Source organism: Centropristis striata, chromosome 11, assembly GCF_030273125.1.
Source record: "Centropristis striata isolate RG_2023a ecotype Rhode Island chromosome 11, C.striata_1.0, whole genome shotgun sequence".
NCBI classification, from domain to species: Eukaryota; Metazoa; Chordata; class Actinopteri; order Perciformes; family Serranidae; genus Centropristis; species Centropristis striata.
The window spans coordinates 33,343,929-33,367,707 of record NC_081527.1 but is presented as its reverse complement, the minus strand read 5'-3'; the positions used below and the strand labels follow the sequence as shown (position 1 = coordinate 33,367,707).

The 23,779-nt window shown below is 39.9% G+C and overlaps 1 protein-coding gene across 1 annotated transcript; it reads right to left on the bottom strand.

Annotated features, from left to right (window-relative positions):
• Positions 1 to 12,454: 12,454 nt before the first annotated feature.
• Positions 12,455 to 17,025, bottom strand: amy2a (amylase alpha 2A). Its single transcript, XM_059344282.1, has 9 exons — positions 16,772 to 17,025; positions 15,807 to 15,953; positions 15,227 to 15,424; positions 14,877 to 15,107; positions 13,979 to 14,112; positions 13,476 to 13,698; positions 13,258 to 13,379; positions 13,011 to 13,136; positions 12,455 to 12,761 (listed from the first exon to the last, which is right to left on the bottom strand). The coding sequence occupies exons 1-9, from the start codon at positions 16,937 to 16,939 to the stop codon at positions 12,572 to 12,574; spliced, it is 1,539 nt and encodes a 512-aa protein (XP_059200265.1). The 5' UTR covers positions 16,940 to 17,025; the 3' UTR covers positions 12,455 to 12,571.
• Positions 17,026 to 23,779: the final 6,754 nt, after the last annotated feature.

Below are 23,779 nucleotides of genomic sequence, written 5' to 3'. Positions count from 1 at the left end.
ATTTACCAGTCGAGACCTTTTTTTTTTCTTTCCTCTAGCTCATGTACATCTTGTTCCCTCTATGGAAAGCCTTTTGCTTCTGTTGACATCTGCTGGTGTTGAGTTTGGGGGAGTAAAGAAGGCTGGTTAGAGGTACTGGCATCCCATTTTGCAAAAGTTTGGTTCCTGCCAAATCCCTGCTGAATTGCACCCAACTGTCCATCTTGTCATACATACATATCAAAGTGGCTTGCTCAAAACACTCTCAAAAAAGCATGAAATACATTTTGACAGTGGATATTTGAGTTCCTTTCAGTTCAAGACAACCAGTCTGGTATTTGAACAAACATTGCTGCCACCAGACACAGGCCCTGCAGGGTACCTTGTCCATATTTGATGTTGAACTTTATCCCGTTGACCCGCGAGCCTGTGAGTCTGCAGTCTGTCACTGGTCTGAAGTCTGAGCGAAATGTTCGTCAGGTTCCTGCAGTGTGGACTGGAAGGACTGTAAAACCTGTTAATTACCTCTATCTCCATCCGAGGCCCCGTCTCAGGACTTTTGTTCCACTGCAGAGTGAGACGCCCCACACTGTGCGGCCTTCTGTGATTGAGAATACATGCATTTGTTAACCAATCATTGAAATGCTGTGGGAATCAATAGGAGGTAGGAATGTGGAAGTTTCCTTTTGATTCTTGGAATCAGAGTAACATGAAACACAGGTTTTCAGATCTTTTGGAATTTTAATTATTACCTCCCCACTGTTTGCTTCAATGCCGAAGTTACTGTCACAGTAACTGATTAGTGGTGCACATTATGACGTCAAACATAAGTATTACATTAGCAAAAATTCACAAAAATTTCCTCTAATTGCAACAAGACCCTGGCAGCTGTACTCACTGAACACCGAATTAACTGTTCTCTTACCTTGGACATCTTCTACTTACTCGCATAGGAAGACAGCAAATCAATGCAGTCAAATCACATCTCTGTAACATTGTTTGGGGCTTACATAATCTACCTGCATACAAGCACAAGCTTACAAAATGTAATATATGTAATAAACACAACTTAGGAAAAGTTTAGCAGTCAGGCAGTACTAGCTATCGAACGTGCATATACTGGGCTGAGAAGCTGAGTCCATATTTTGCATAAAAGTATCAAAACTTAAAAGGTTAAAAAGGTTCAATACATTTAGATGTACAAATCCCAAGGAACTTTGTTGTAGTCTTCTTTAACCAAGACAGGTGGTTGAGAAATGCCTTTATTCGCAATTTTTTTCCGTGACATTTCAAAAGTTTGCTTATAATTCGATTCACAGGTGTCTCAGTGGCTCACTGGTGGAGCACGTGCCACTGAGGCTGAGTCTTTGTCATGTGGATCTGGGTTCATTTCCGACCTGAGGTCCCTTTGCTGCATGTCTTCCCCCTCTGTCTCAGCCTTCCTTTCTCTCTGTCATGATGAAAAAATGCAAATATATACACAAACATATGTTTGTATGGAGAAGAGCGTATATGTTTTGATTAAAGAGGCACAGATGTCAAAAGAATAGCTGAAGTTGGTGCAGGCCTGACAAAAACATTGGATCCTGAACCAACACTTCAAATCTTTTCTAACACAGGGTAACTCTCAAATGTCTGAAGTGTTTACGCCTAAACAAAGGTACTCAGGTCACGTCACCTGACTAACAACACCTGCAACAACCAGGTGAGGAAACCTGACAAATGCCAGTATCAAATTCTCCGTCACCTATGTTGTTTGTCAATTACAGACTGATGCGCGGTGGTAAGTTAACAGAGAACAAATACAGAAGGCTTAAAATCTATTGCAGAGGACGACAGAATACAGCTGAGCACAGGTCAGACTTAATGAGAGAGTAAACCTAGTAGCATTCAGCTCATTATGCTTTTCCTACAAACTGGGTCAGAATCAAAGGTCCATTGGGGGAAAAGCGCTAACCACCCGCATCAGAGCGGCCAGAACGCTCTCTAATAGGCCTTTGAGAGGCCTCATTAGCTGCATACATTTGAACTCAGATCTGCAACACGTAGCAAACTTCAAATTTAAAAAAAATGCTTGACTCAGAATGCACACAAACAAGGAATGGAAACGAACGTGCAAAGAATTGCAATCACGCATATCCGAAAATACACACTTATATATGCCCTCCTGCTGCTAGGAATATTCCCAAGTATGCTCATGCTAAAAGAATAAAAAGGTAGAATACAACAAAATATATAGCTAAATATTAAAGCTTGCAGTGTAAAAATATGTTGTCACCATGTTTAGACTGACAGATAATCCTCATTGACTCATGATTGTTAGGTTGCAGTGCTTTTATTTCTCTCCTATTTCATTACACATTGTGTGTTTCAGCTACTACACAATACAAACCAGCCATTCCTCCAACTAACATCATTGTCATGCAGCAGCTCTCAGTTCAGTCATATTCTCCCCTCACATCTCCAAACCAAAGCCCCCCTCACAAAGCCGTATAAAAATCTGTGCCCCGGGAGGGAGCAAACTGCGGAATACCAAAGCGTGCCAGGTGCTGCGTTTAAAAAAGCAGGACTCTGCTTAAACAGAGATGCATTATTTAAAAGACAACTGAGAGGCATAAATAGAGTGAATGCATGACAAGGCCCTACAATCTGTAGCCCCTAATAGGCCCCCAGTGATCTTTGTGTGGTCCTCTGTGTGAGATCAGTCGACTTGGTCCCCCTCTGGCTCAGGATAACATGCTGTTTGTCTTAGTTTGACCTTGAGCAGCTATTTCCCAGTCAAACCATGATAATTTAGCCCAGCCGGGCTGCAATGTGAAACCACAGAGCTGTGTTGAATGGCAATAAATATTACTATAGCTACTGTATTGTGCACTGTCAGCCACGCCACATAGGAACTTTGATTCTTTTCTTCCAAGACGTCAAGGTCAGAACAATTAAAGACACGACGCAGGGCTGTGTGTGTGCTCGTCTCCACTGATGGATGAATTATTCCCTTTGATCGGACATAGATGGCTTCATTAACATTTGCAGGACAGATTAAACTTCCATCCACAGCATCCCCCCGTAGGTCCCTGATGTACCTGGAATCTGGCTGTCATCAGCACTGGCTCACCCTCACAGTCACATCATTGTCATGTGACATACAAAGGCTGCTACGCCAAGCTGCGAGCACATGGCAGAAATGAATCGCTCAGAGTCAGCCATGTGGTGGGCAAATGCCCAACTCTGCTACAGAGAGAGATAACATAGGCTGAGTCACAGACGCTGTGAGTCACAAACCACTCGGGGCCATATCCAATCTGTATTGCAACCTACAAAGAGCCAAATGACCATCAAACACATGGTAAAAAGAATTACAAGCAATACCTGATTAGCTTTCTATGTTGCTGGTTGACAACAGAAGGAAAATCCAGCCGTGCTGCAGATCAGGACTCTTGTCCTAATCAGCCCTGCTAATGCATTTAAAACAGTTGTTGATGAAGTCAGTGCCACATTGGAGGCACTCTGAGGCTCTTCTGTTGCACTTTACTCAGGTCTTATACCTCTCTAGGCTCTAGTGAGCAATCCTCACAGATTGCTGGAGTGCAGGTGTGCCACAGAGACTCACATCTCATTAAAACGTGCATTACCCCCTTCCTGCCTCCCTATCTCCGCTCCTACCCAACCCTGCTGTAACCATATGGACCCCATACCGACTCTCATTATACGGCACGAAGTGAATTCATTCCCGGGAAGACAAGTAAGGCCCAGAAGTGTTTGCGTGTTCAGGGTGTCGTGTTAATAATCAGATCTGGGGGTGGAAAAAGGCTGTTGTGCTGACTCATTAAATCATGTCTGATAAGAGGATGATATGGCTTATTTGTGATGTGAAACAAGGTCTAACATCTGACACCAGAATCACATACAGTGTTTTTTATCAGGTTATCTTTGGATTAATACTGAAAATTTGCTGAATTTGTTTGCGTTTTTTATAGTCTGCTGAAAATTCCAACAAAGTTACATCAAAATAAACACTAATGCATTTTGTGTTATGGTCTTCATTTAAGCACATTTCAATATAGACAGGCCTAAAAAATTAAGCTAATCATGTCACATACACAGCAAATCAAGTGGCAGGCAATGGGATATTTACACATAAAACACATAAAAATCAAAAATGGCGGTAGCATTTGTCAAACATGACCACATGAGGATTTTATATATATATATATATATATATATATATATATATATATATAACGTTTTCATCACTATTATGTAGTCACATTGTATGTGTTAATTTTGTGTTCTTTATAATATTGTGAAATTTTAACATCATTATTGGACAACAGAGTTTAGGTAGAGGCTTCAAATAAACCCGTTAGGCTTTCTGTCTCTCCCTGCACTGTTCTTTGTTTGTTACATTTGTCATTTTAAATGAAAGAAAAAATTGTGTAGTTTTCTATTTCTGAGAAAACCTTAACAACCAACGATTAGGTTTTATACTTTTTTTAAACTGACATTATAGCATTATAGTACATAATCAATCTATTTAATGTGGCCATTGTAGATGTCAAATAAGTACAATATTGGCAAAACGTTAGGCCAACTTGTGATTAAAAAGCCAATGTTTTATTCAAATTAGCAGCGTTCAGAACGTTATCACTGAATGGTATGGATTCTCACATTGTGATAGTTATACTTATCATCCCAGTACTCCTTATTTTACATTTCTTCTGGTGGACTTTATTTCACCCTGACTTGATGGACAAGCTAGCCAGTTTCAGAGTTAGTCGGCGCTTGTGTGAACTAGCCTTGGGACTACCTTAGGTCCAACTCCTGTTTCATCTTCTTCAGAATTGTAATCACTATCATTGACTTTGTTGTCCAATAATGTTTTCACAGTTTCACAGATGCTTTCAGTGGGAATTTCAAAGGCAAACTTTTATTGGTGTGTTTAGCTTGCTGTGTACACATGCAGAAGGGCAGAATATATTTTTAATACAGTATTTATACTGTATTGTATTTTCACATCTTTTATTATTTATTTAACAGTTTGAGGCTGAATCTTTCATAAAGTATATTATCAACAAAATGATCAAAAGAGTATTTCTAATAGAACAGATTGACTCAAATATATATTTAAATACACTAGAAAATATATTTTAAGGTTTTGAATGCATTTCATTTAGATTTTTGCAGTCATTTGTGCAATTTTGTCCAAGCTCCAAGACTGTGGTACTTGAAGAAAAGAAGACATAGAATGCATGTAAACGCTCAGAAGAGCCTGGAAATTGCTTTTTAAAGTCACACATGCACAGACATGTACCGCTCGCTCCATCCCTCTGCCTATAATCCATTAGATACTCTGAAGTTACATGTCCTGCGAGGCGGGGGTGTACCGAGGCACTCTCAGCCCCCAGTCATTAACCCCCTCTCCATCTGCTGACACAACAAAGTGAACGACCGCATAATCAGATGACAAGTGATGGAAAGAAATTAAGCAGGAGGAACGGGGAGGGTGGTGGAGGAGATGTCTTAAGCTTCCCTTAAAAGACAGCGCACAGCAGGCAGCTCATCAGGAAATTGGGGTGTCAGCTAGCTGTCAGGGTGCATTGACCTAACAGGGTTAGTTTGCTGGGCAGCTGTCGTTGACGTGTCAATCTTGCTCTTAGCCAATCAATCTTCGGCGGATAAGGGGAGCAGCTCTCAGAAAGCAGGGGGGAGAAAACCTGTCTCTTAATACAAAAATATATTTAGGATAATATTTATTTTAAAATGGCATACCTTATTTAAAAGCACAAAGGCGAAGAATGTGAATTTAAGCTCCTGACCATTTCAATCACCATAATTGTCAACGTATCCTGATATGAATTTCAAAAGGGCTTTTGCCACACCTTTAATCTCTCCAATAGAAAAAGTTGACTCTTTTCTCGGTCGGTCGCCCACCGTACCCTCTCGCTGTCTGAAGGTCAAGCGAGTGCTTGGAGAAAGTGTTTGTTGGTGCAGAGGAGGAGAACTGCTGCATGTGTTCGGTGCCGGCTCTGTCTGGGTGACCATGGAGCTGCCTATCTCCCCCCCCCCAATGCTCCCCTCGCTCCCCTCAGCCTGGGCATGTCAGCTTTCTGGGGCACAGCGGCCTGGCTCCCCAGGGAGAGGAGACAAAGAAGGAGGGGAGGGTGGGAGAAGGGGAAGGGCATAAATAAAATAACACTTGTGTTTCACCTTGGAGAGGCCGGTTGCCTGTTGTTGTTTTTCTCTATGCAGATTTGAATCCAGAGAAGCTCATTAACATCCCTGGGAAATGTGACATCTTCCCTTGGGTTTACATGTCTTCAGCCCATGGTTTGGTCATTGTTAGGGAGTGCTGCACTGTGAGTGACAAGATATCAACAACTTACAATAAACTAGGCTGGCAGGAAAGCTTGCTAATTCAATTTTCATGGCAAGCATACAGAACACAAAGGACAGCCTTACAGTAAACAGCAGTCACAACAAATATGGTAACTAATGGACACAACATGCTGCTGCACCCTGCACATAGAAAGGTAGTGGAACCAAACAAGTTCAGGAGGACATGGGACTGCAGAGTGAATTATACATAAAGGGCAAAGTAGAGTGTGAGCCTGAGTTTATCAATGGAATAGTTCAGCATTTATTTACTTTTTTAAGCTGAAAGTAAAGTGAGCAGATACCACTGTCATATCTGTACAGTAAATATACAGCTACAGCCTAGCTTATCTTAGCATAAGGACTGGAAACAAACAGAAACAGCTAGCATGGCTCTAATCAGCAGTTGAAAAAAGGCAGCATTTCAGCAGTTTTAACAATTATGTGTCTTTGGCACCGAGTAGCAAGTGTTATGTCGAAGTTTATTCACACCTCAATTACTGTTTCCCTCCAATAGTTTCCTCCTTTTGAAATCTCATCTGGTGTTTCCGCTTAATGAGTGACCGTGTTAACTGGTGACTGAGGTGAATGCACCATAGCTGCTCACAGTGACTGCAGCTGTTGAAAGCATGAACAGATCATGTAAGTGTTCTCCTAAAACTCTTAAATTTAGCTTAAATAAATTTGAAATACATACACATTTGTGTATATTATCACAAACACTCATTGATGTCAGTTATGACAAGCAACCTATGGACGCTTTTGGGTTAGAGTCACATGTTTAACATGGTTATTCAAGCTTACATTTTACGCAAATTTTACCCACCAGCTTTGAAAAAAAAAACAGCCTGAAGGTGAATATGAAAACAACACATCAAATTGAATTTATTAGAAATACTTTAAAAAGGAGTGAACATGCACTGGTTCATATTTTGGGACTTAGTTCAAAAATAAATTCTGGACATTAACCTTATTTTTAATCAGTCTGAACAACTTTTTATTCGCTTACATTCTCTGAGCTTCTTTTGACAGATGGCACATTTTTCTTCAAATCATTACACCCTTCTTTTTCAGTAAACCGTTTCTACAGTAGTAGTGGAAAGGCTGCACAGACAATTCTTGCAAACTGACTGTTAATCAGGTTGACTGTGAAATATTGATGTCTGTGATTCAAGAATTGATTTAAGGTTCATCATTTCTAATGGTTTTAACAGAAAACTGCTGGACTTCATGTTTTTATAAATTAAACTGGGAATACAGTGGCAGAGCACTGGGCTGACTGGGTCACAAAACAGATTTTGACATACTCTGTCTAAACCAAGACATGCAAGTTTAATGCTATGTGTTGCCCAGGGCTGCAATGTATAATTAAAGTTTTGCAGTGGGTTCCCCCCCTCCCGCAACGCCTGCTAGGCAGATAGGGAATTAGGTGGGAAGAGTGTTTTTGAATCTCTCACGAGAGATTGAAATAATATCCGAGCAGGAAATGTGTCATAAAAGTGTAGTCCTAATTACACATATACCGACAATATGTCAGGTAAGCAATATGTAACCTCCATCTTCCATGTTAGTGCTACATACACATGAACAGAGTGTGTAGAAGTTCCAAGAAGTCCACTCCTCTTGAAGAAGTCCAAACCGTGCATAGTAAGTATGTCAGAGTAGCAGTAATGACCTTGATGATTCTGCCACTCGGCAAAATCCAGTGATGATGGGGCCTTTCCAACACATCAATTATGAGAAGCGTTTGTTGAGGTAATGTGCTGCACGCAAGGCAATGGGCGGGGGTGGACAGGACCTGCTGCACTATTCATGTCACCATCTGCTCCCTTTCAGAAAGTCTTGCTCCACGGGCCTGTGGGCTCTGGAACCAGGCCGTGGGCTGCGTCCCCGGTCCAATTCCTCCAGCAGTGCTCGTAGCCACTGCACAAACATGTGATTTAAACCAGCCAGCTCTGCTGCCATCGCTGTTTTGGTCTCTGCAATATCACCATGTGCAGTGCAAACAGCCAGGCAAGAGCACCTGTGCAATTGGAATCTGCTGGAATGGGGAGAGAACGTAAGGGAGCAAACATAAGCAGCAGGGGACTTCCACAGCAATAACAGGGATCAATAAAATAAGCACAAGAGCGACAGCTGAAAGGGTCCTCACATAAGATCCCAAAGCCAACACATGAAATATAAATGGTGCTGGAATAGACAGGATTTCTTTTCGGAACAAATTTCCAATGACCAAATGTGCTTTGTGTTTGCAATCTTTTCGATCTGTGCTAAACCCCGTATCTAAGGCACTTCTATTGGCAACAAGCTGTTGACCCACTGCCCAATTTGTCTTTGAGGTGATTAAGACCTGGCAACGGCCTAATTGAAAGCCTTAGTTTGCACTCCTCTGAGTGTGTTTGTAAAATAAATCCCTGCTCTGATTAAATGTAATATCCACAGTGAATATCTATGAGAGGGGGCTATGTATCCTGATGGAGGCATCTTATCAGTATGCAAATTGAACAGCTCACTTTGCTCATTATATTAAATGAGCCGCGACTGAATGAGTTTGTCTCAATTATCAATTTCAAAGTTGTGCTCGGCGCCAGTTTCACATGCTTGTATTTTAGCTCCATATTAGAGTCTGGCTATAAGATTTGAAGCTAAGTAGGGCTTGTCACACTCTACATTTAGGATGCCTGGGGTACAGACCACACACACACATGCACAGCGTAGACTAAATATTGGCCACCCTGTGGGGTGTCAGCTGTAAAAGATGACTTAGCCTGGCAATGATATCATTAAAGACTAAAGCAGAGAAATGTATGAGGACACAAAAGGCCAACCTTCACGTTGCTCTGTGTGCTGCTGTATAATCTGTTGGTGGGGGGTATGAATAAGCTCACTGCAAGGACAGCAAAGGTGTTGGTAAAGGGTAACTGTGACACAGACCAATGTACTAATGTATCAACATAATATCATGCTATTCCCCTTCTCCTTCATAGGATTACATTGGCAAGTGTGTTCTTTGGGCAAATTCTTCTATTTTGGCTAAACCGACTATTCATTTAAGTAAATTATTATACTGTATGTAACTGCATGTGGTTATGATTTATGAGTCTTTTTATGATACTTACGTTTTTACATACAATTTGCAGCATGTATGGTACGTTTTGAAAATATGCTTTTTGTGATTCATTATTTCCTCATTTTGCATCCAAACTTTATCAGTAGTGTAATGTAACTAAGTACATTCACTCAAGTACTGTACTTCTATTCTTCTACAGTACTTTAGTTGAGTATTTCCATTTTATACTACTTTATACTTCGACTGTACTGCATTTCGGAAGCAAATAATGTATGTTTTACTCCACTACATTTATTTAATAGATTGAGTTACTAGTTACTTTGCAGATTTTTCTTATACAAAATATAAGTTAATTTAAGTTAAGTTAAGTTAAGTTAGTTATTGATTATTTTACTATGATACTTTAAACTACACAGCAGTTTATAAAGTGACTAAAAAGGAAGCATTTAGCAGCAAACATTAAAGTGAAACACATATTCATGCAATGTGATAAATCCAATAATCTATGCAAATTATTCTGAAATCGACCATTCTGCATATTGAATACATTTCCTTTGAACACTGTAAGTATATTTCAATACTAATGCTTTTTGAATGGAGGACTTTTACTTGCAACAGAGTATATTTACAGTTGTTTTGCTAGTTTTACTAAAGTAAAAGATCTGAATATTTTTTCTATCTCTGCTTGTTATTACATCCTCAATCAATTAAGATTAAATTTCCTTATTTTTTTAGAGATACCTGGCCCAAAGAAGCAATGCAAACAACACTATAGATTCATATAATAGCTTCATATAATAGCTACAGAAGACTATGAATAATTTCTAATAATTATGAATAATTTTAAGGCCTAATAAGCAAATATATAAGTTGCCATAGCATGCTATGCTATATTTAAAAGGCCACTACACAGACATGTGGATTGACAGCTATAGGTTGAGGAGGCTGGAAGCTTGAAGAGACTCGGCATTGACCAGAAAATAGATGATGAACAGATTTCTGCTGAAAGCTGAGAATCAATAACATCTCTGCACCTTGTCAGAAAGATTCATTGAAAAATGTGATGCTAATATCATACAAATAAAGAGTGTGCTGCTCTTAATGGACAATGAATACAGGGTCTGTATGAGCTGGGAGCAAACACTGACAGCCCAACATTATGCCGTTTTGCATGTATTAAGTTTGTATGAGTCATACATCATTCACCTCTTTTATACTGTTGTTAACAATATATATAATTCATGCTCAATTCATGGAATTAAACATCAATCATGAATTCTTTTCACATCTTGAATAATTCTGAATTTCAAGCAGCTGGGAAACAGTGAGAGCAAAATGTCTCGTGGACCTTTTTAATTCTGTTTTGGAAAAGCTTCTGTGTCATAGTTCTTGCTTCAATACTGCCCCCATGTGATATGAAGCTGCATGTTACCACATTGCTCAATGGAATCATGATATGTTGTGTTTGATGACATGATTACTGCAACAGCCATCAACAAAAACGTCACTGCCAATCACATTATCATCATTATTACAGAGAAGTAATTCAGTCTTAATTGTAAAAAAAAAAAAAAAAAGTCTTTGCTCAAATGAACAGCAAGTTAACTATTTAGGAGTGAAGATGAATTTGTCATTCTGCAATTTATTATATTTGACAATGCTGAGAAGCCCCTGCTCCTTGTCTTTATCAGAGCACTGCATGAACTTCACCTCCACTGTCTTTTTGACTTTCTCGGAGCGGTGTGAGAGACGGCTGAATGGATCCAAAAACTCACTTGCTTCGTCTTTAAGTTGATGACTGTCTTTCTCCTTGGGTGATGTGACAGGCAGGTCTGGTGCACCGTATGAAATATGAAACAGGATGGGGACACCGTTGACAGCCATGTCACAAAGCATCAGTGAGGATGACAGGACCAAAGACCCCGGTCTGCTACACTGACATCTCTGCAGCTAATCGGAAGGTACAGGCCCTCACAGCTGCCGGACCAAAAGATGGAGAGAAGGTCAATAATTTAGCAGTCGCAATATGTTGAGGCTAGTCCAACGTTCAGGTCTCCTTCCATCCTCCTCCTGTACTCTCTGTCACTTTGACTTGTTTGCTCGCACATTTTGTGAACAAAGATTCATCACCTGCCATGTAGTGCTCTAAATTAAACAGCAATTTTCACAACTTTGTTGGACTTTGAAGCTTTGTGAGGAGAATGCAGGTAAAACCAATATTTCTTTCTGTAATAATCTGAACACATCACAAACCTGTCCGTGTTGACACTGAGTACACAAGACTCTGTTTTTCATTCATTGCCACGTCTTGTTCTCTCTATTAGGCGTTAAAGAATTTCTCAGGTTTTCTCCGCTCGTGGGTCACGTTGCCATGACAACCTGAGATGAGCTGAATGTTCTGGCAGGCTTCACCTTTGCTGTCTCACCTCTGGTGGCTGACACGCCGGTGTCACCGGTCCAGAGCTGCTGATGGCGTGGGACTCAGTAGGTGGGCTGGGAAAGGTGGAGACGGAGAGAGAAAAAATCGAGGGTGATGGGAGGAAGTGAGGATGGAGAGTTGGCTCGCTGGCCCCTCTGGGTCCCAAAGCTGCCCTAATGACGGATGCCAGCGTTGCACTCAGGTGAAACTGAAGTGCTGCAGTGTGATGGCATGGAGTTGTCCCGGTGGAGGAGAAGAATACACAATGCAGGAAGGACGTTAACAGGCATCACAGGTTTTGTTCAGGACACTCAATGACCATGTAACTGTCTGATTAAACACCTTTTAAAAAAGCTATTTAAAAAACATCTATTTGTTATTTATGCATTAATTGATTGTTCACCAAACTGTTCCCTCAGCAGTCATCAGATCATACAACTGTAATTAACTCACAGCACCGTGTTGGCTCTTATAGGAATACTACTCATCGTATATATTTGTATATACATAGGCGCACTTTGCAAATGGGACAATTCCCCTTCATGCATAGCAGTTGTGATGAATTGGGAGAACAGTTAATCACAACACAACATTGTTTTTTTTATTTTTTTTATTTTATTCTTGTTAATGTTCATGTTAATGCATTAATGGTGTTAATTATTAATGGCATTAATTAAGTGCACTGTTCAAGTTGGAAAATAAGATTTATTTGTATTTTTACAGGTTGTTTTTTACAGCTTGGATTCAGCATGAATAGCAACGAAGGGGTCCTCATCTCTGTTGCTGATCTTGAAGTGGGCACGGCCATCACCGCCAACATTGATCTGCTTCCCAGTGCACCTGTTTCCTTCCTTCTGGCCAGAAATGACGTCACAGTAGGTGCCACCGGGCATGCCAGTGTTCAGGGTCACATCCAGGTTCCTGAAGGTGAAAACAAGGTACATATTGATTTTAAACCACCACCATGTCACAATCTAACAAACAGGAGGTGTAAACTAATAGGATATCACTTCGGTAGAGAAAGGACATTTCAATCACAGTCGAGAGAAACATAATAATAATACACTGAAAGTAAAAATAAGATATCTTACAGGCTGTATTGTTTAGGCTTGCCCTTGCTTTATGAAAGCGGGTATTTTGTTAGAACCAGTTAGAATGCATAGTCCTTACCAGTCATCATTGTTGAAGACGATGAATCCGCGATTACCACGTCCAAACGCAACCTGGTTGCTCTGGTTGTCCCACCAGTTGGAGTGAGGCTGTCCGTTGACTACGTTGCGGAAAATAACCATGTTCCTAAAGGGGAGACGTGACAAAATGAAGTTGTAAAACATAGTCTACAAAGTTTTACATCCATACAACCGAGTGGAAGTGACTAATAATTTGTCTGTGAAGAGTTCCTGGTCAGAGGACTCACTTGATCTGACGCCATCTGTGCTCACACACCCATCCATCTCCACAAGTCTGGTCAGCGTTGATGGGAACAGACTTGGTGGATCCGTCACCGTGGCTGGGAGGTCCCATCCAGTCATTCTGATCCTACAAGACCATGAAGGATCCAAGTGTTTAACAGACACGTAGGTCCATCATTTTTTTGGGCATTTTATCATTATTCCTGCTTCAAAGAGAATCTACCTTTCCATTGACAAAGTGGCGGTTCCAACTGAAGCTGGACATCACTCTGGTTACTCCGTAAGGGTGGGCCAGCATGTAGGCGACGGCCATCTTGTGGAGCCTGGAGTCCCAGAAAGTGACGATGGAGGCGCCACCGGCACCGTGGCCTCTCTGGTTGTCGTGGTTGTCAACGAAGACAAGAGCATTGCCGTTGGGCATGAAACCCCATCCCTCTCCCCAGCTCCTGCACACAAGAATACAATTTTACTCAGGACACTTAGAAACTATTCAAGTTCAGACAAATATTACCTTAAGCATTTAATTCAAAACCTTTAAAATACACAAGTACATGTCAGTGATAATTTACTTAAAGTGTTAAAAGCTAAATTAGAGAACAATTCGTCCAATCCTCACATTTATGTAGCAAATGGGATTGTAGCCAGCCTATTATAAATTAAAATTTGAATAGATATTCGATAGACATTTAATATGTAATTTAGACACAGCAGCAGAAACACACATACTTGGTGTAAGACAGCTTCTCGCCATTCCACTTCCTGAAGACAGTTCCCAGTTTGGCACCATATTTGAACTCAGTCACCCTTCCCAGATGGAAGTACTCTCTAGATGTGATGGGCTCACCTCCCAAATCAATAACCTACAGGGAAATCAACACATAATCAACATCATCCATACTATTCAAAGTAGATGTGGTTTGGATTAACTGTAATGTATCAGTCATTTTCTGAGTGACAAAAAGTTTTTAAAAAGTACATTTATTTTCATTTTAGTCAGCAGTAACAAGAACCATATTTCTGCTATGAAACATTCATTTTGTTAGTGAAGACAGAGCACAGATATATTGATATCACATGTTATTGCAGCTAACTTAGCTTATTCATGTAGCACCTAGGGCTGTATCCTTTTTATGCTTTAACATCAGTTTTGCTTGTGTGTTTTCAACTAGTAATGTCCTATATTTAGATCTGCTCTCAGTGTGCTTGTTTTTGCCATCTTGATTTCTGCACCAACTTTCTCACAGCTTTGTTGACCGCTGTTTTGCGCTATCAGTCCTAAATATTGGTCTTGTGGGCGGTAAATATCCATCCAATCACATCCTGGTATGTAGTTTCAGCTATCAGTTGTGTTCTTGAATGCAAATAAGTTTTACTGGCTGCAGTTTGTGTTGGCTTAGGCGCCATGTTTTCCAAGTTGAAATAAGGTCACTAAGCCTTTTGGTCCAGAAAGATAAGCAAGTAAAAAACACAACTGTCAAATACAGGGGTGAGCTGAAGCCATTCCTATGATCATATGCATATGCAGCACATGTTCATAATACTGCAGTATAATGGAAGTTGGGGGATGTGTGCTGGCACTCTGTGAGGAATAAACAGCTAAAAAAAACATGTTAAAAAAACATACCTCCTGGAAGATGAAGGGTCTGGAGCCACCAGAGAACCACTTGGTGTTGAGGTTGTGCAGACGGCCGTAGACGGCAGACAGGTCGCCAGGCCACATGTGCTTGCAGGCATCCACTCTGAATCCAGCCACACCCATGTCAATCAGCTTGTTCATGAAGTCGGCCACCTTGCCCCTGACGTAATCTTTCTCCAGGGCGAGGTCCAGCAGACCGACCAGACGACAGTCACGCACCTGGAGCAGCAAATAAGCATTAACATAGATATTTAATCAGTTGTTTTTCTCCTCAAAGTCACTGAATGAAATTAATCTGAAAGCCTTTCACATCAGTGTTTTTGAGTGACATTCATTACCTGATTGGCATCACCGTAGTTCTCAATATTGCCACTGCCAGTCCTGCATTTGTGGTCATTAAAGTCCCAGTGGGTGAAGGGGATAGTGGGGAAGTCCTTCTTGGCAGCGCTGAACCAGCTTCCACATGAAGAGTGAGTTCCCTCTCCACCGCCGGCACCGCACATGTGGTTGATGACAGCATCCACGTAGATATTGACCTGGGGGTGGATACCGGATTGTAGGTGCAATGCAACTAATCAACACTTCCTTTCTATCACAGGAATATGTTAAATATGTCAGCACTGCTCACTTGGGTTTTCTGCAATATTGGTGGTCCATCAACTGAAGCACATCACTCTAAATTAAAAAGGAGCTGCTAAATACCTAAAGCTAAAGTATGAATGATAGTTCCTCAGAACAGATGCGTTAATTCATAAAATGCCAGGTGCCTGTGTTATAAAACACTTTGATAATGATGCATGGAACATCTGTATCTGGTAAGAAACCATTGTGTTGTACAAGGCTGTAGATTTACGAGGTGCTGTCAAACGCAGAGGAACATTGTTTTATAATGCCTTTCATTAAATCATTGTAGTTTACCCCAACGTTGTTGCATCTGGTGATCATGTCTCTCAGCTCGTTCTCGTTGCCGGATCTGGAGCACAGGTTGTAGCCGGTTGGTTGGTATCTCTGCCACCAGGGCCTCCAGGGACTGTTCAGCACAATGTGCTCATTTGGAGGGGAGATCTGAGCAACAGAGGAAACACATTACAGTAATTAGCACTTTTTACACAAGAATTGCTGATGGAAGCTAACCATTAAATAGGGTTCTATTTATTATACTATGTACTATACAGTTATTAAAGGGGCAGCAATTTTACACACAAACTTCAGTTTAATCATCATCATGAGTACTAATCAGCCTGTGAAAACGCAGTTACTTCATCTGGATTATTTCAGGAGGATTAATAAACTATGTAAACACGCATTATAGGAAATGTAGTGTTTTGAACAGTATATCTCTATTTGTGATTCTGCAGTTTTTCCCATTATTTTTTAATCTCTCTCTTATGAGTTGTCCAACATAGAAGTGCAAGACCAAATCTCTGGACTATCCTTTTAAATATAAATTAAGGGAAAAAACAAGGGGGGAGACTTTTAATCCCCCCAAAAGGCTAGATTTGTATTTTATATTGGCCTAATAAAAGGAGAATCATCTTCCCACTTGTGGATTTTCTACATTGTTGTAAATTAAAGTTTTTTGTTAGAAATTAACCACTATTCTAAACAAAAATCAAGAAAACTTAAAAGTAAAATTGAAGCAAGAACCAACTTTTCTATGTCATTAAACTGGAATCACATGTTACCTGTTGACTTTGTTCCTCTAATCCATTTTATTTATTTTATTAACATTTTTTTTATATTTTTTACACCTTGTTTTTGCTGCTCTATGTAGCCACCTGTGTGCCTAGTGCATCTTCAACATGCAGCTTGATTTAACATCACATTTCAAAAATTAAAAAAAGATGGAATTATCCAGCTATCCTGTGTTCAGTCATACATACCTGAACTCCGCCGAAGCCATTAGGACCCAAGAAGCGCTCACACTCTGCAGCAATGTCCGCCCAGCGCCACTCAAACAGGTGCACGATGGCGGTCCTGCCGTGCTTGATGTGGGGGTTGTGCTGGGCGAGCCCGAGCCCAAACAGAGCGACCAGAATGAGCAACTTCATGTTTTCCCTGAATGAGCAAGGAAACCACACTAACCTGCTGCCCCACTGTTAGTATTTATACACATTTCTCTCACAACTGGGCCAATGAGGAACAGACAGATATCAGCATGGACGTGCAGCAGGTGCTTCTTTCTCACAGGAGCACCTGTTGACAAAATACTTTTAGGCACGTACAGGATGGAAACTGAGAAACATGAGGTGTGCATTTGTCTTGATATAAAAACAAGAGTCTTAAATATCCCAAATATTCTAATGCTTTCTTATTATTTAATGACAGTGATATACACTGGATTGCATTGTCTCTGCAGGTTGAAACAACTTCAAAGATTCAGCAGCAACACAAACTGCACAAAAACCTCATATTCTGGCTTTAAACATTACTATAATACCATTTTAGGCTATTAAAGACACAAAATAAATATTTTACCTTTTACCTTTACCTTTGACTTACCAGTCAAAACAACACAGGCTACATTTATATTGCTCTTTGCTCATGCAGATCAATGACCAGACGATGTTGCAACAGTTTAAACTTTTGCCTGAGTTTCATTGGGAACAAAAAATCTATTTCAGGCAAAGCAAATAAAAAAACGAGGCAGAAGAATTCTGTAAGATGTTTTTTTTATATTGATATGATGTGTGTCTGTTCAGGGATAATGGGGGCAAAGTAAGTAAATAGATACAGAATTTACTTTTCTTCATTTGTACTTAATCAAACACGTGACTGTTTATTTTATGGAAATTGGCAATTAGCCCTAAATGCAACTAAATGTTGAACAGTGAGTTTCTATCCAGGAGGACAATAGCGGTTTATGTCAATTCTAAAATTTGACTATTTACAAGGAAATATGAAGTATATCTCGGATTTCTTTGAGGATATTTCAATGTGTTGTTACATATTGTCATTTTTAGAAAGATGAATATCTTTATATAAGTATAAATCACAATATGTACAAACATGTGCCAATATTCTTGAAATAATTAATTAAGGTACAGGTGCAGGTACAGTAGATACTGTGTGTATCACTGTAGCAGAGACGTCAGCTGATGTGTGTGGTTGTTTCACATTGAACTAATGAGTGCAGTTTGTAGGATATTTAACCACAAAGTCTCTGAAATTACTCTTAAAAATTAGGTAGCATACATTAATACTTCACTATATTATTAATCAGTATGACGTCACCTTGCATATGAAATGCTCTATGAAATAATGCTTTATATTGATTTGCTGATCTTCGTTTTAAACTGCCGGTATTACAGCTAATATATTACTGTTTTGTTAAACAGTAAATGTCTGTTGTTAGCCTGTTTATCCAAGATAATAGGCCTAAAAATAATTAATTTATGAAGTGAGCAAAAACAAACAAAAAAAGTCAGTTATCAGTGTAACAGTGTGTGCAGCTGTCAGGTTAGAAATTAACAGTAGTCACTGAGGGCGCATGGAGTGTTTAAATAAATATATTAATTCATGAATTCACACTTATTTTCTGCCAAAATGAATCCTGTGCCTTATTTACAGCAACAGTATTACTTTTAGCTGTATTAATATTTCATATTCTTCATAGAAGTGGGCGGAAAGCAACATGGTCTCACAGAAATCCGTGAAATAGCCACGGATTTCGCTTAACTCAAAATCCGTGGAATAGCCACGGAATCGCTCAAATTTCCGTGAAACTGACACGGATTTCGCTACAATGCAAGTTAATGACATAGTCATATCCCGTGGCTATTCCAACATACAAAGTGATTATGTACATTCACTGAGTGAATATTTAGAAAATAAAACATATATTTCTCGCTACAAATGTGATCAAAATCCATTTTTATGCAGAAACTAAGTCAAAATATTGATTTTTCACTAAAAATGAGAGAACTGTCCGCCATGTTTTTTGTTCTGACCGCTGGGACCTTGAAAGTCACGTGACTTGGAACAAACCAATAGCCACGGGATATGACTGTCATTAACTTGCATTGTAGCGAAATCTGTGTCAGTTTCACGGAAATTTGAGCGATTCCGTGGCTATTCCACGGATTTTGAGTTAAGCGAAATCCGTGGCTATTTCACGGATTTCTGTGAGACCAGGTTGGCGGAAAGCGATCGTTTTTTTTCCGGTAGTTGAGTCAGATGACACTCCCAATACCTCTATTTGAATGAGCCTGAAGAAAAAAGCCTGGGTTAACTAAGAAAGTTGATAACCACCTTCGTGATACCACTTATCTGTGACTGCGGTTGTTAGGATTAGTAAAGCGAAATAACAAGAAGATACCCTGGGTATGTTGAACACGCTTCGTAGTACAGGGCTCAAGTTGTGCACCTAGTTGTTTTTGTCATATTAAAGTAACATATCACTTGTCACTTCTTACACTTGTTATCAAACACCTCCAACTAAAAAAAAAATCTTGGTGGCGCTGCAGTTACAAAACATGCCAAGTCCTTGTATAACTTCTCTGTGTTATTATCCGCTTTTTATCAAGGAAAACCAACACAGATAAGCTGACCTCCAGTAAAAGGCCAGGAGGTCAGACATGTTATGTAAAACAGGTTAACTAAACCAACCCTGACACAGGCAATTTCCCACGAGGGGCTTCAGTGGGACCCTACACTTTGTTACTGTATGTGGGTAAAGGGTCATGCTGCCAGTGTGCCAGCTCAGGAGGGAAATATTTAGGACTGCTGCATAAGATTATTCCTAAAAAATGACTTAGCTCACCTGAAAGAAGTTGTTTCTGTTGAGACAAACAAGCTTTTTACTTTTGTCACTTTAGGTACATTTTATTACCTGAGTAGTAGTTTGAATACATGACTTATACTAGTAATTTTGTGTGGTACTGCTTCATCATGAGTAACAGATCTCAATATATCTTCATTTTCACTGCGTTTATATTTTTCTTCTATAATAACAGCCCTTTACCCTGGACTTTGAAGGGCCTTTTTCCTGTCATTGAGTAACCTGAAAACCGCTGACCGAGTGACATATTTTAGGGATATTTAATTTTATATTCAATGTATAACAGTAAAACTACAGAACAACCCATAAACTGTACCTTTAAACCCAAACTAGTTAAAGGGTGGATTCTCAGACTGCATCAAAAATGATTTTTTTCTGTTATTTTTAGAAAGTAATACAAATACTTTTACAAAATGTTTTGTTTTGTTTTTTACAATGCCTTACAAAGGCTTTGTACCCTGATACTTGACCATACTTTTCTAATGCAAGACACCCCTGCACACCACTGAATCCTCATTGGCCCTTCTTGTCACACTGTATTAATGTTTATAATTTTGATCTATTAACCCCGTAATGCTCTGTGTGGGGCTCTGGAGACCCTATCTTCTCAGTAGCAGCTAAAAAAAACCCCTCTAAAACACACTGTATGTCGGCATAATGTTTCTATATGTTTATGCATAGCTTATACAATACCGAAAACATGGAATATGTCCTTATTTGGTGTAAGATTTATGGTAATTTGCAGATTGTGTAAATGTGCAAGCTCAGTGATTACCATTACTTTTAATAAGAATTTAAGTATAACAATTAGCATTTATGATGAATATTTTTACACATACTGCTGTCAGTCAATGTCAACTAAACACAAGGGTTAAAATGATGCTAAATCTGCATAAATGTGGCATCACTTGCCCTGTCACTGTTACATTATAACTGCCATTTGAATGTCAGTTGTAACCCTGGGCAGCATGTTATAATGGTTATGATGGGCTGCACTTGCATATTACAATAGCTCCCCCAATGGTTTTTCTGAGAAACTGCTTCATTTAACATACACAGTCCATACCATATAGCATTAACTGTTAACCTCACAACATCTTTCCCTGAGGCAAGTATAATGAAATGTGTATAAGCTGCATATAAATTGGGAGGAAATCATCATCAGTCAGAACAATATCTGCTTTTTCTGTGGGTGCATTGCATAAAAAAGGCAGTAATTGCCACAGTGACTGTAGGTTTGTTTGTGTTGAAGCCTTTGTAAATAAAGCTTGGTGTGGCTCATCACGCCTCATCCCACCTGCTTATTTTCTGACCCAGCTCCTGCCCCTCCCGTCCCCCCTGTGGAGAGTGTGTCAAACGGACATCTGACCTGGCTTACTGGGTTCCGTTCCGGGTCACTCCTCCCAGTGAGTTTGTGGGTCGCAGGCATGTAAAAGTGAAGGGGCCCCAACACGTTTGTGGTGGAAACACTCACTAATAACTCATCTTGCCGCAGACTGTGAGTGTTGACACATAAGGACTAAAGGGATAAAGATCTAATTTTACAGTGCAGGTTATGCTCTAAGGTTGCAGTGCTCCATTCACAGTAGCAGCACTGTTCTCTGCTGTTATTTAAAGCAGTAGTAAAAGCCCAGACAAGTACACAAACAGTTGATATTTGTGATTCTTTATCTGCACAGTAAAAGTAAAATCCACAAAGCTGAGTTAATTATTAAATAGGAAATGACTTGGTGCCCTTATATGTGGGCTGAGGTAAAGCTGTGCTCTGTTTCTGGTCAACACCAGACTTGTCAGATGTTTATTATTACATTATTCACCACTCAAAGTCAGGTCATGTGTATATTTAGCTCTTAAAGGGTCAAAATAGGAACAGTGTTCTTCATCTGTTCTAACTGATTTGGCCACTTTGGGGCAGCAGAAACAAGCTGTAAACCATACAACATTATGGTGAAGTTGTTAGCAAAGAGTTTCTTACTGTAGCACTTAGCAGAACTATATTATCTGTGTACTTTTGCTTCACATATAGCATGCATAAAAAAGTGGACATGGTCAGGATCTGAAAATTGAAATGGTAGTGCCTAAAACCTGCATTCTTTCTGATGGCCAGCAAGGGGGGACTCCACTGGTTGCAAAAAACAACAACAAATCAGATTGTATAGAAGTCTATGAGAAAATTACCCTACTTTTCACTTGATTTATTACCTCAGTGAACATTTTTCTAATAAGTTTATGGTCTAAATTACAATTTCGGGTCTTCTTTGATACTGTATGATGTTCATTTTGTACATTTTGGTCATATTTAGAGAAAAATAGATCATAAAGATTTCAGAATTCAAATCAAAGCAATGCGTATAAATGGCACTTTGTACATTTAAATAGCTGCAAACTTGTTTTTGGATTTTTAACTTTTTCCCCTTTAACAGTGTGTTTTCAGTTCATGAAAGCTAATTGTAACATTATTTGTTGCCTGAAAATTATTTTAGCGTGGAGTTGTATTAAAAGGAGTTGGCTGGACATTTTTTTTAAGCCTGTTACTTTCACCAGCCAAAATTAGCATCCAAATTAATATCACAGTAAATTTGATTACTGCTGCAACTTGCTAGCATTAGCAATAGCTGATGACTTAGCGATTTTGTGGTTTTGACAACCATTTAACATATGGATAATTCTCTGTATGTTCATCACTATGTGCAACACCATTAACATTGTCGTTTGATACATTGTCATTTCAAAACTTGATTTAGCCACTTTAAGTTTCTTTTGAATTATTGAGGCTACGTGAGGCTTCCACCCTAATGACGCATCATGCTCTGTGGGAGGAGATGTCAGAGAGAGTTAGGGTGCGAGCTCGCTCACATTTTCCCATGGGCCCCAAAAATTCCAGTCAGACCAAAGTCCTTTCCTGTACGGACAACACAGGACATACCTCCGGAGGCGATGAAGGGTTTTGGGGACAAAGCTTTCTTTCACAGCTCAAGCTCTGAGATCAGGTGAAGGGAGAGAAGCTGGTCATTTGATTCCCGCCCCTGGTTCTGTCATGGGAAAGTGGAAGAGTCATAGCGAAGGGGGGGCGGCTGGAGGGTTGACTGAAGACAGGGGGAAGAGAAAGTGAGGAGGTATGAGAGACAGATGAAAAGAAAAGGGGAGGAATGCAGGTCAGCAGGTTAAGAGACAGAAGGAAGAAAGAAGAGAGGAAAGAATGAGCAGTGACTGTGGGATGTTAGTTGAAGACAAACGAGGAAAAATGAGAGAAGAGAGTGTGTGAGATGGTGAAGGAAGGGGGTGCTGCTGCAGTTCAGGGCAAATGAGGAAAAACACAGAGGGAGTGAGTGGAAAAAGAGACGGGGGAGTAAAAACCATAAAGGAAAAAAAAAACGGAGTGGGGGAAGGATAAGAAGCTGTATGTACCTTGTCTTCTTACACCTCAGGTTGCTCTTTCAGCCAGACAGCTCAACTTTAAGAGCTGCTGGTGTACAGATCGCACATGGCATGCTGGATAAAAGCAATGACAGAGAGTTAGTGTAAATGCTACAGCAGACACAAAGCAAACAGGGCTATATTTAACACTAAACTAGAAGGGGAAAGCTGCATCATCTAATGCTTGTGGAAACCACTATATTGGATAAAGAGGTGTCAAATGAAAACTCTAACCACATTTATGGTCCGGTAACACTCTGATCTACACCATTTGTTGCTTCACTGGGCACTGCAAAAATTTACTGCTCCTTACTTTGCCTGGGGTTTTTAATGATCCCAGTAATGCCATTTAAGTGCACTAACAAGTGTTTCTTGCTCCGATGAGAAGTGTGTCAACACATTTTTTCCTCTTAGGTTTTACATTTCTTTAAATAAATGAATCGCATTTTGGGCGCTTTTTAGTTTTCCTTAGCTAAACCAGGCATTCCAGAAAGGAAAAAAGTCCTATAAAGTGAAATCCACAGGCACTTCCAAAGGAAAGTTTCAGCCCGTATCCTCCTCTTTTCTTTTTTTTTTTTGCCGTGATGATATGTTGTGCAGATGTTGGGAAAAGCTTCCATCTCACTGCAAAGAATAACAGCAGCAGCGGAAGTCCCCCAGGAGAGGTTCACGCTCTGAAACGTGCTAATACACA